Here is a 12,356-nt window from a genome sequence, read left to right on the forward strand (position 1 = left end):
AAACACTGAAGCAAATGTGCCGAGGCTTCTAAACATTCGACACCTGTCTCTACGGGTGTATTGCTCTGAAACAGCTTTAACAATTAATCAGTTAAGCGAATTGACAAATTATAACCTATATGTTGTGCTCATCATTCCATCTTGTGGGTTGGGGGAGTGGTTAGTGTATGTCAGCTGTCATGTTGTCAGGACCTGTCACTTAAGGTTTGAATACCGGGTGAAGCATGTATATAAATATTTGAAATTTGTGTTTTTATTGTTCGGTTCTTGTAATGTCTCTGACAACTGAATTTGTTATTTTGGTTATGGAAAAAATTAACATTAATAAAAGACATCAAGCCACAACTGGCATTTTTTACATATAAAGATTTTTATTTAAATATATTAATTGTTCTGCTGCATTAAGTCCACTTATACTTTGCGGGTGTTAGGTTAAGACTAGTCTAGGTTAAGACTGACGGCTGAAGGTTGAATTCATGGCGGCTTAATTTGGAAAAGGCCCGCCCATGAGGCAATTTGACCAACACGTCAAACAACCAATCACAGTTTGTTTTGTGCAATGTCACGTTTCGGTGTGTGCAAATGTCGCCTCAATAACAGACAGGTGAGTAAAACTCTTGGACATATTTGTAAGATTCCATGCAGAATATTTGGCAGTCTTTGGTATTGATTTATATATATTTATATATAAGAAATAGCTATGTGCTTCAGCAACTAGCTCCCCATCTAAGAGGGTTTTTAGGAACATAGTTTCATGCCACAGAGGTTCTCTTAAAACTGCAGAGAGTTGACAGACTTCTGTTCTAAGCTAAAATACTTGTATTTTTTTTTATTAAATACTTATCCCAGTTGCATAGTCTAAATTGTGAATTGCATGCACTAAAAAGTTGACATAATGCACTTTCTGTAATTGTTTTGCACTACTTCAGTTACATATAGGCCTACATGTGTTCATTTAATAAAAAGCGGTAAGTGATCACTTGGTATAAATTTTTTTTTAACTGCTTAAATTAGTTGTTTAATCTATATTGTTTTTGTTTATATATCGGCCAGCCCTAATGAAATTGGTGTTTCGAATCACACTTCGGAGCAGTGGTTTGAAACATCTGTGCTTCAGGATCTCGACACCGCGTCAAAATTATCCCTAACTAAATTCATTTAACAAAAATTGCTTTGTGATTCTATAAGATACTGATTCTGTATGTTAAGACATAGTTATTGATGGGAAAAAGTCAGTTAAAATATCAGCATGTAACTCAAGTTTATGAAATATGCTTTTAATGATATGTGTTTCGTCGTAGAGAGGTGTGATATTTTTTCATTGTGATTGGACTTAAGATTTTTACTTGGCAGATGATAAAATGTTTGTAGACAACCACCTATCAACCACGGTGAACAGCATAGTAACCACATGATTGTAACATCTGACAGTAAGAGATATTATAAAGAAATACATCCCTCATTTAAAGACACAATGTAATTTTTATTTCTTTTGTACGTTGGGATGTACATCTGAGTTAAATGGATTATTGAAAAATAATTGGACAAGTCCAGAGAGAAGTCTGATGTTTGACCAGAAGATCCAGTTATGTGGAAATGACTTTTCAACAAGCGTGTACTGCTGTATTTGTTAGAGAGATCCATCATTTAAACGTCTGGCTCAACTAATGCCATGATTGGAGGGTGGGATTGCTTGTTTTCTGAATGAGACAGGCCAGTAGATATGTTTGGGAGTGCAGTTTGTAAATACACTGTAAAATCTAATAAGTTGGACTTACTTAAAAAAAGCATGCAAACTGATTGCCTTGAAAAAACTAAGTAAAGTGAAATAGGAATAGTATGTTGTACTGACAAATGCTTAGTTAGTATAGTTAACTTACACAAGAGTTCTAGTAACTAAAAAAGAACTGTAGGGGGTACTTGATCCTTTCATTTAGGTTTACTCATGACTTAGTATAGCTACTCACTGACTCCCAGAATGCATTGCGTAGAATAAATTATGCAGTTGCTTTGTTTTAAAGTTGTTGTTTTTATTTGCCAATTTTATTTGCTGTCTTGTGTCAGCAGTAGCACAACAAAAAGAGCAAATAAAATGGCTATTGTTACAATTAATGAAAATAAATTAAATTTAATTGTTACCATTGTTGTGATTCACGTGATGAATGTCTGTGTGTGACTTCAGCATATTACCACTCACTATTTAAGGATTATATAAAAAGCATATCAAGGTATTTATGAAAAATAAAATCTCAAAATGGTCATTATTAAACACACACAAAAAAATTTATAAAAGCAACTTATTTATTACTTTTCTTTGAAATCAAATAACTCTGATTTCTGAGAAATCTGATGAAAAAAACGGCAATTAGCAACATATTAGTGCACTGCTGCCTCTCACTGGTTTATTAATGTCATTGGTTCCTTTGTGGCTACTTGAATATTTTAAGTAAATGTCACTCAAAACAGTAAGTAAATTGTTTTATTTGCCTTGAAAGTAGCTGAAACTTAATAAAACCTAGTAAGTATAATGACTAAGTAAAGATAACTAATTAAATCTAAGTAAGGTAAACTATTGGATTTTACAGTGTAGTTATTTTTGAAATTTCATTTGATGCTGCCAGTGGTGAATAAATTACCCTTCACCTTTGGTTTAATCTTTTTATAAACAAAAGACTGACGATTGAACCTATAGCTGTTTGTTCTTAGTCTGTTTGTTTATTTCTTGACTATTAACAGTATTTAATAACAGAGTTTTGCATGGCACAGAAAGCAAGGTAGCAAATAAACCTTTTGTTTTGCCTGGTTTGAGTAGTGTTTTGTCTTTTTCTTCCGGTGTGTGTAATTTGAAAAACAAACAGCCTGGATGGAGCTTCATGAATAAAGGATATGCTGGTACAGGTGGGCTGCTGTGGGGGGAAACGGAGGCCTGTCAAGTCCACCTCCAGTGTCAATCACGAAACGACAACATAAAGAGAACCAGAGCGAGAGTCTTCCTGCCAGCCATGCTCCTAGAGGCGCTTCATGGAAGAGCTTGTCTTACTCTCAGGCTGATGTTTCAGCTGCAGGCTCAACGGGGACAACAAAAAAGCAAGAAGTGTGATGGCAGGGCTGGGAGAGGATGGGGAAGAGTGAGAAGAAGAGTCGAGAGGTGCTCTAGGCCTTTAATCCACCTCAGTGGTACCACCTCTTCCAGCGCTGTGCCCCCGTTAGCAAGACAGCGCTTCACCCGCGCTTGGCAGACACGTCTCAGCTTCTCCGTGCCAGCCCCTGACAGGAGACAAAATCAAAAGGTCACGTCACTTTGAACTGGCAGCGCTTGTTGCCCTGCTGATTTCCCCTGTGCTGCCACGGCTTGCAGGGAGGTTGGAGGCGAGGTGGGGAGCAACTTTGGCAGCTCCTGAACTTCGTCTGTGTGAACTTTTGTACCCGTGATTTTGCTAACAACACTGCAGCGCTGTGTGATTTTTGTCACAGCTGCTGCTGCCATTGTTGACAGGCTTGTCTCGGGAAGCTGAGGTTTTATTTACAGAACAGAAAGCCAGAGTGCTTTTCTGGGTCCTGTGGGTTCAGGGCTGCTGCGGATTACAGTAGAGCTTGAGCCGTGGGACTGAAAAACACTTTTGACTCCCGTGGCTTCTGGAAACGCACAACCCTGGCACTTCTTGTTGCCAGCCTGTGTGCCCAGTACAACTCAGCCCCAAAGAGATGTAATGACTGCTCTGTCCCTCTCCCACACATCCAAGCAATTATTTTGCCCATTGTCCTCATATTTGAATCGTGACTTTTATTGAAACGTAATATTATGCCCAAACAAAACCGTCAGAATTTCTCTGAGCACCAACAGTTGTACTCTTTGACTTGAGCCCCCGCAAAGGTCAGACCACAGTCAGCCAGTGCTGGCAAAATCTCAAGCCCTCCCTCTGACCAGCAGGGCTCTGACAGCCTGTGAAGAGGCTGTTTGGGCTCGATGTGCTCCGGCGAGAGCCCTTTATCAGCCTTCCTGGCCTGGGCTCTCCCGGGCCTCTGGTCCACACACGGCATACAAAGCAGGGCCAGCCCCTGAGCAGCTGGAGACGGTAGAGATGTCTTACATTTCAAAGAAGAGCTGGAGGAGGGGAGAGCTCAAGAGCTGAGAGGCAGGGAAAAAAATGAAAGTGCATTATCTTCATGTTGGATGGGTTGTCTAGCTAGGGCGTCTATTCCCAGCGCACCTGTCACGGGGAAGGTTAGAAGTAAAAGCTCAGATAGCAGGGTTCTTCCTCCACTGATGGCAGAAGGCAAGAGAAAGTGCATTAACTTGCCAGGATGGATGTCACGCCGTTGGTCTGGAGATGGTGCCACTGCTAACCGAAAGGCCAAACAATGGACTTAAAGTCTGGCTGTGATGCTATTTTAGTGTGAATTTCTGTCTGCAAGTGAGACATACTGACTGCCAAACTTTCGAGTTGATGCTACCATTGGTTTTCTTGAAGTTCAACTTCCTTCAAGTTTACCCAGCGTATGACCCCTGGCTAACCCAGCGCCAGAGCAGCATTGCTCTTCTAGTCGATCCTTGTGCTATTAGCTTTATTAGCAAAACACCATCGCTAGTCTCCTCACAACACTGCTTGTGTCTATCCTGAACCCACCTTTTGTTTCTGCCGCAGGCTGCATTTACATAAGAAGCTTATAGCAGCCATACACTCTCTCTTTTAGACAAAACAAAGGAACAAAAGCTATTGTTTGCTAAGTAACAATTTTTGGATGTCACAAAAAACTGATGAAATGCATGTAGCCAGAAAAAAAAACCATCAAAAAGAAGATGTATTCCTCCCCTTATAGCTTTCTGGTGTTTTCAGACGCCCGAGTTGTCCGTAAATAGCATACACATGACCTTGAAGCTTTGATGCGGGATTGACAGGAGGAACTACAAGAAAATAAATAATGATCAGTTTTTTTAGTCCTCCGGCAACAAACACAGACATGTGATACACGCTCCTCTGGGCTCCCGTAAGCCACTGAGACCAAATATAATGCTTTCAGTTGACTGCGATAAACTCTTTGTTTGTGAGCCAACATATTGTCTGATTATTTTGGTGTCTACAGTTCTGATTAACAAGCCAATAATATAGGAAGGATTTTTTTTCTGTCTGTGAGAGTAAAACACAAAAAACTCTTTCTGTGAATGCAATTTCCCAAGAACAAAGTGAAGTGACATTCAGCCAAGTATGGTGACCCATACTCAGAATTTGTGCTCTGCATTTAACCCATCCGAAATGCACACACACAGAGCAGTGAACACACACACACACACTGTGAGCACACACCCGGAGCAGTGGGCAGCCATTTATGCTGCGGCGCCCGGGGAGCAGTTGGGGGTTCGATGCCTTGCTCAAGGGCACCTAAGTCGTGGTATTGAAGGTGGAGAGAGAACTGTACATGCACTCCCCCCACCCACAATTCCTGCCGGCCCGGGACTCGAACTCACAACCTTTCGATTGGGAGTCCGACTCTCTAACCATTAGGCCACGACTTCCCCTCCAAATGCAAGTGGTATGAATATTATTTCACTATTTGGTTTAATTTCACCCCTTTCAGACCTGCAAAAATGTAAATAGTGATTGTCTGTACAAAACCCACGACTATGATGTTGTGTGTCATTGTTAGGTGGTTGCTATTGCTAAGGTTGTTCTGAGTGGTTATGAGCATGTTGCTACGGCGATTTCTTGAGTGTTGTTAGGTGGTTGCTAGGATGTTCTAAGGTTTATGAAGTGGCTGCTTATTAGTCGAAATTGAAAGAGCTCATCTCTAAGTCTCTGTGATATTCTGGTCTGTAGGTAAAGTATGGCTGGGTGTAATAATTAATAATATTGTACATATTTTTGCATACATATAAAGAAATATTTATAGTATAAAATACTATTTGAGCACTATGCTAGGTAAAAAAAAAGTCTTGATTCTTCAGACAATTAAAAAAACAACAACTGATTATATGAACAATAGTAATAGCCCGCAATTTTTCAGGACTGCTAAAAGAAATACAAATTTAACTAAACATTTGTTGATTCCTTGCCCTCTATCTTTCACTCAATATTCTCAGCATGGCGCTTTTCATCATTGTTGCTGGTCTGTGTTCACATGTTCTTCTGGAAGAATCAAGTAGCCAGCAGCATTTCTCGAGGTCATGGGCATACGACCCTTTGTGTGCTTGAGTTAAGTATGGAAACCTGAAGGGGTTTTAAAGGGACCATTGTTGGCCTGGATCTGGTCCACTGAAGCACATAGTTAACGCTCTGTCATCAGCCTCCCTTCGCCAAAGGCTCTATTGAGGTTTTAACCTTATGGACTAGAGGACACAACTGATGACTTTAGAGACTGAGGTCAGACTAGGAGGGTTTGCTTTCTATCCGAGGACTATGTGCTATCATTTGTTTTCACTTTGAAGATGTGGAGAAGTTCTGAAGTGTACATGTGAAATTGATTTTCTCTTTGTTTTTTTCCTTTTCTTTTTTTCTGCTCTCTTTTGTTCTGCTCTTCACAATGCACATCAGCAAGCTGTGGAGGATTTGCTGGAGGACGAGGAGGAAGACTTTGACAGAGATGACAAGGTAATTATCGGTGACACTCACAAACATGTATTCTAACACAGATGTATATTTAATGCCAAAATGCTGTTCTCTAAAGTGAAATGTAATGAAATTGTAGTAGTTATTATGTTTGACCCTAACTCAAATACCAGTAGGTCAATGTTTTCTTGTGTATTTAATGCTTTCAGCTGCTTTTCATAGAGTCAAGGTCCAAAGCTATGTAGTCTTGTCAGAGCTGCAAGCACCTGCAGTCTACAGAGTTGAAGTACATGTTTCCTTTCTACCCAGAATAAGGGGGAACCACATAGGCATAAATAAACTTGGCTTCGGATTCTGTGAGTCGAGCTTCTAATATTTCTCAAGCCCTTTTAAGTGCAATTAATAGAATTCAAACGACCCCAGGCCAAATGCCCCTGCTGCATTCACAAGGAAGCATTTTATTAGTTCTGAACAGGCAGATTCATGTTATTGCCCACCAAAATACCAGCACTTATGTACTTTGTCTGGAAATTGGTCAACAAGTACGTCAGAAAGCAAATATTTGAGCAGTGCTGAGTTAATATGAAAACATAACCTTTGACATCTTACTCAAATGTCTCCATAGTGTACTTTTAAAGAGCATGTAGTATACTTACTGTGTGTGTACATAGATGGTCTTAGAAGAATGAACTGAATATCTGTAATAATGTTGTTATCCTGCCGGTTTGGTTTCTTTTGAACAATATTTGTATGATTTGTTGGAGTCTCAGTGTTGCGCTCTATTATAATTGTTTTTGGAGCAAAAACTGTAAATCAATTGCAATATGTATTTATTCATGAACTAGAAAACACACAAATAAATTAAAAGTAAAAATGTAGTGGTGAACCGAAGCATTTCAGTAAATATTTATCTCAAAACAGTTCAAAATACATAATATCTGACAAGTACATTTTTACAAATAAAAACTTAATTTATCAATAATTGATTCACTGTTTCATTAAATTAAATCAGAATTAACAATACTACATTTAACAGAGGCTTCACAAAAGCAATGTGATGAAAAATAACACAAGTCCGGAATTTGTCAGGCTTTTAATAATTAGAAATTTATAAAATAATAATTATAAAAAAAAAAAAAAAGTTAGAAAAAAATATTAAAAGAAAGAATGAGAATGACATAGCTGAAATGCATACTTTCAGTTCCTCCTCAATAGTTTGCATTTCTCCTCACACTCTCATTACCTCTTCTGTTTGGTCAAAAAGTAAAATATCAGGGAAGGCCCACTTTTACTGGATGGAGGAAGAAAAAAATTGATAAATCCGCCAAGGCCTCATTTTAATTGAACCTGAAGCATATGTTGCAAGTGTGTGAAATATATCCCAGATGTTTAGGCCAGGCTTAGCTCTTCCTTAGTCTCCACTAGAAAGCTATTAGCTGGATAACCTTTGCTCCTGGGGCTAAATGGAGTATTACATGGCAGGCACCTGTTTTGCATTGGACTGGGGACCTCTTGCAGGCGTAGTATGAGCCAAGACACGTGTTCTTACTTAACAAGCTGTTTTGTGATAGTTAAAAGTGTCTTTCTTCAGACTCACAGCAGATATTAGTCAATTATTCTTAATGAAAGTCCAAAGTCAAGGCTAATTGATAGAGACGGCTCAGTTGTTTTGGCCAAGTAGGCAATTGGTCCCAAAACATGAAACAGGGAGGGATAAAAAGAGAGGAAGATCAGGTGAAAGCAAAGTTAGTGCAAGTGACACTGTAAAAGTGTTTTAAAACAGGGATTTTTGCACCTGGCTATGTGATATACATTGTTGAAGAAGCTGCTTTGAAACTCATCATTCATATAATTTTTTTATGGAACAAAAGCTAATTGCTTTGAAATTGTTTTGTCATTTTACTTTTATAATTTACAAAATAAAAATGAAAATCAACACTTTTCCCACTAAATTAACTTGAGCAATTAACAACATTGAGTATGTTTACTTAAACATTGAATGCCAGCCATTTTGTGTTGCCTCAAATTTTAAGAGTGTTGAAAAGTGGAATGCCTCGAGCACAGCCATGACCTCTTCAATATCTCGGCTTCTTAAAAGTGCAATAATTCAAGCTAGCAGATCTTCAGCATGAGTTTGGGAATGGAAGGTGTGGTTTCGGGAAAGAAACAATCTCCTGCTGCAGTAAAAAAAGAAAAAGAAAAATATTTTCTTAGTTAAGAGCAAGTTATTACATTAGATGATAGATTCTGAAGACATGCAGTTCTTTTTATAAAGTGCACCAACATATTTTCCACAGTAAAAACAGAAATGTACATTGGATAAATTATGATTTCATATTAACCTCAAATGCTTTAGTTTTAGTCTGGCAAGCTAGAGTTTCAAAGTACCCTTTCCAACACTTTTTCAGACAATGGATTTTAGGGTTTAACAAAATTTGGATGGCCTTGTATGCAAAAGCATGCTGAGTACATCAACTGTGTAAGCCATATGCTTGCCACACACATTTCCAGGCTAGTGCCTGTGTGTGTGCATGTGAATGTGTACATGTGTGTGTTTACAGTGCTGAATAGCTCTCTGGAGTGCTCAGCGACTCCTCCAAATTCATCAGCAACCCCGGCGATAACAGCCAAAATATTTTAACACCTGCTCCGCCAAACACGTGTAAACACACAGGCAGAATGGCAGGTAATTATCCAGGTGATAATGAATGTGCCTCACATTGTTAAACCTCTCTCAGATATGCAAGTGCGGAATGAACTATTTGCATCTTGCTTTGATAATGCACTATAATGCTCAGCTTGTGCCACAGCTGTCTCACACTTGTGTGCACCCACTTTCCCAAAGAAAGTTTGCTAAGGTTTTTTATTTTCATTACCGCTCTTTTTTTTTTAATGCAGTTATTCCTCACCTGTCATAAAACAGATGCTGGAGGACCTAGTCTTTCTTGCTCTAATAATATTTTGAGATGAACTGTGGTATTATTTTTAATAGAATACTTAACTTTTTGTAATTTACAAACCTGCAGGACTTGCTTTCTTCTGTGCAACCCAAAAGGAGACATTTTGAACATTGTGCTAAAAAAGTCTTTTCTATACAATGGATTTTTAGCTTTAAAATTATGCCTAAGCACCATACAACGGGGAAGTAGGGGGCAGTAGGGGCAAGTCATGGCCTAATGGTTAGAGCGTTGGACTCGTGACCTAAAGGTTGCGGGTTCGAGTCTTGTAATTGGGGGGAATTAATGTACACCACTCTCCTCCACCAAAAGAGAGATTCATCCACAAATCAGACATTACAAGCACATTATATGACTTCAAAAAATTTGAGGTGCTGTTTTTTGTTTCTTTGAAGATTAAAGGCTCTAGTTAGCATTAATTTTAGCTGCATGGACAAGAGCAGCCTGGACATTTTCACAAAACATCTTGTTTTGTCAAGCACAACAGTGTCACAATCATTTTTTTTTTTGTGCACATTGATGTTGCAGCTATTTTGGTGACGTCATTAGAACCAGTGTTGTGTGGACATGTGTCCGGAGTGGAGTACAGAGGGATAATCAGTGCTAGTGCTCCGTCTGAGAAGCAGCCAGTAGTACCAGTGTCTCCAGGAAGCGAAAGAGAGAGGGTGAAAGAGTGCTGAGATTAGGAGTATACGCATGGCTGGGCACTGGAGTAATGGTCCTACACATACACACACACAGCCTGAGGAGGAGCCGCCCCAGATAAGATACACACTGCAATCATGTCATGCTCACAGGCTTACCACATCTCACGCACACCTCCATACGTGCCCACCAGCTGTTAGGAAGTGTGTGTGATTGTGCTGCCTGCTCGACTGGATATTAAAGATGGCATGTAACTGAATGCTGTACATCTTACAAATAAACAAGCAATCAATATGAATGTGAAGCTAAACAGTGACAGAAAAGAGAAAAAACAAGATATAGTTTGTCATCAAAGGCTAGTCGGTTTCTGTGAAGGTCTCAGTTTTGTGAATTAATTCAAGCTAAATGTAGCTGACTAAACTACGCAAATATGCGAATGCAAGCACTGTGAAGTTAACAGTGAAGTTAAGTGTAAATGTCTGTGCCACAGGACAAGTGTTATGTGATTATAATTCAGGTAGCTAATTATAAATGTGTCAACAGTTAAAGAGTATGCGTATTAACATTCAGATGTTTGGGGTCATCAGTTTATTATTATTATTTTTTTAATGTGTCTTTAAAGACTATTTTGCTCAACAAGGTTGCATTTATTTGATCAAAAAAATGCAGTGAAAACAGTAATAAAAAAAAGGGAGAAACATAAACTAACCTCTCTGCACTGTGAAATGCTGACAATCTGATCCCGGTTTGTGCACATTAATGTCCGCTAGAATCTAGCATTACAGGTAAGCCTTATCTGTAGATAACACACGTAGGGTTTAACCCAGCCGAGCAGAGGCAGGGGGTTGATCTGGGCGATAGTTACATGGCAGTATGTAATTGGACTAAAGAGTGTGCTAGGGATTATTTTTATTACTTTGAAAAACTGTGACTGAAAACTTGTTCTGGGGCTACTGAGCCTGTGATATGTGATACGTATCCTCAGGTAATGAGGCTTTCTTCAGTGCTAAGGAGAATACTGAGAGAGAGAGAATTTTTGTGCTTCTCTTGCTCCTTTTCTTCTCAGCGCCTCTAAAAGATGAAAAGCTTCATGGTGTAAAAGATGCTTTTGACTTTTTTTTGTTGGCTTTTTTCCCTTTTCTTCTTATTTAGGGGAGAGATGCTCCTAGGAGCTGAATTTTAATCATGTTTGGCTAATAAAGAGAGATTAGAAAATCCTTCATACACACTCAGGGCATTGTCTTGTTGTGTAAAATAGCTTCATTGTTTGATTTCTCTGTTTTGCCTTTATATCAAGTGGATTTTTTTTCTTTTCTCTCTCTCAAGGGTCCTAAGCAATCTCAGTAGCCACCAATGTTTTTTTTTGTCTAACTATTTTCCTTTTGTAACCCTGCTTTAAAAGATCTCAATTTATTTTGGTCCACAAGGTGCCGGGCTCAGTGCCCTCCCAGGATGGCCGGCTGCCGGAAAGCCATATCCTTGCGGATATTTTGGCTTCCTGGCACTTTGAGTGGATACGCGTGATGGTGGTAAGTGTGGTCCGTATGTCCCCCGTGTCTCACTTCTATGGCTCATCATCTGTCATGCCAAGCAGGGTTGTGTGTCGCTCCCTTTCACCTCTCACTTTGTTCTCAGTTATCACTTTACCTTCTTTATCTTGAAGAAATTTCCTGGTGATCAATGCCTTGTTTTTTGCTTGACTCTGCAGTTAATGAAAACTTCCTACACTTCATAAAATGGGTTGTTTGGTGGGTGCTAATGCTAGGTCATCTAAATACAGCAAGATGCTTGGCAGAAAGTAGTTTTGAAAGTAGTCTTTTGGGGTTGTTGTTTTTTTTCTCCATAATGTTTTGGCCTTAACAGAGCTGTGTGCTTTACTAACCATGTGTCTACAAGCATTCAAGGTGCTTTGGGGCTTACATGTTTGTGCTGTCACTAACCTCTTTCAAACCAGCCACAAGCCCAACATGGCTTACTCGATGAGAAACTCATTTGTAGCTCAGCTCACGAAGAAGAAACACCAAACCTGTGCTGTGTAAACAAGAAAAGCAGCTTCCAAGAAGAGGGTTTATGAATGAATTATGAGGATGTATTGATGTTTGTCTCTGAAGTGGAGGAATGCCATTGCCATTTATATCCTTTTGAGAAGTGCATTCCTCAAGGAAACTTTTGAAATTGAGAACGTCTGCATGCACTCACTATAGATGGC

General features: G+C 39.2%; 1 protein-coding gene across 6 annotated transcripts in view; it reads left to right on the forward strand.

Moving 5' to 3' along the window:
* LOC132138731 (multiple C2 and transmembrane domain-containing protein 1-like) overlaps positions 1 to 12,356 on the forward strand; it is a 145,588-nt gene that overhangs the window by 114,292 nt on the left and 18,940 nt on the right. For 4 of the 6 annotated variants that reach the window (XM_059547698.1, XM_059547699.1, XM_059547702.1 and 1 more), the window contains 2 exons: positions 6,531 to 6,587; positions 11,575 to 11,676. In XM_059547698.1, the coding sequence (XP_059403681.1) occupies positions 6,531 to 6,587; positions 11,575 to 11,676 (159 nt within the window). The remainder of the gene's footprint in view (positions 1 to 6,530; positions 6,588 to 11,574; positions 11,677 to 12,356) is intronic. The other 2 variants (XM_059547700.1, XM_059547701.1) reach the window with 1 other exon arrangement.

This window comes from Carassius carassius, chromosome 4 (assembly GCF_963082965.1).
Source record: "Carassius carassius chromosome 4, fCarCar2.1, whole genome shotgun sequence".
Classification (NCBI taxonomy): domain Eukaryota; kingdom Metazoa; phylum Chordata; class Actinopteri; order Cypriniformes; family Cyprinidae; genus Carassius; species Carassius carassius.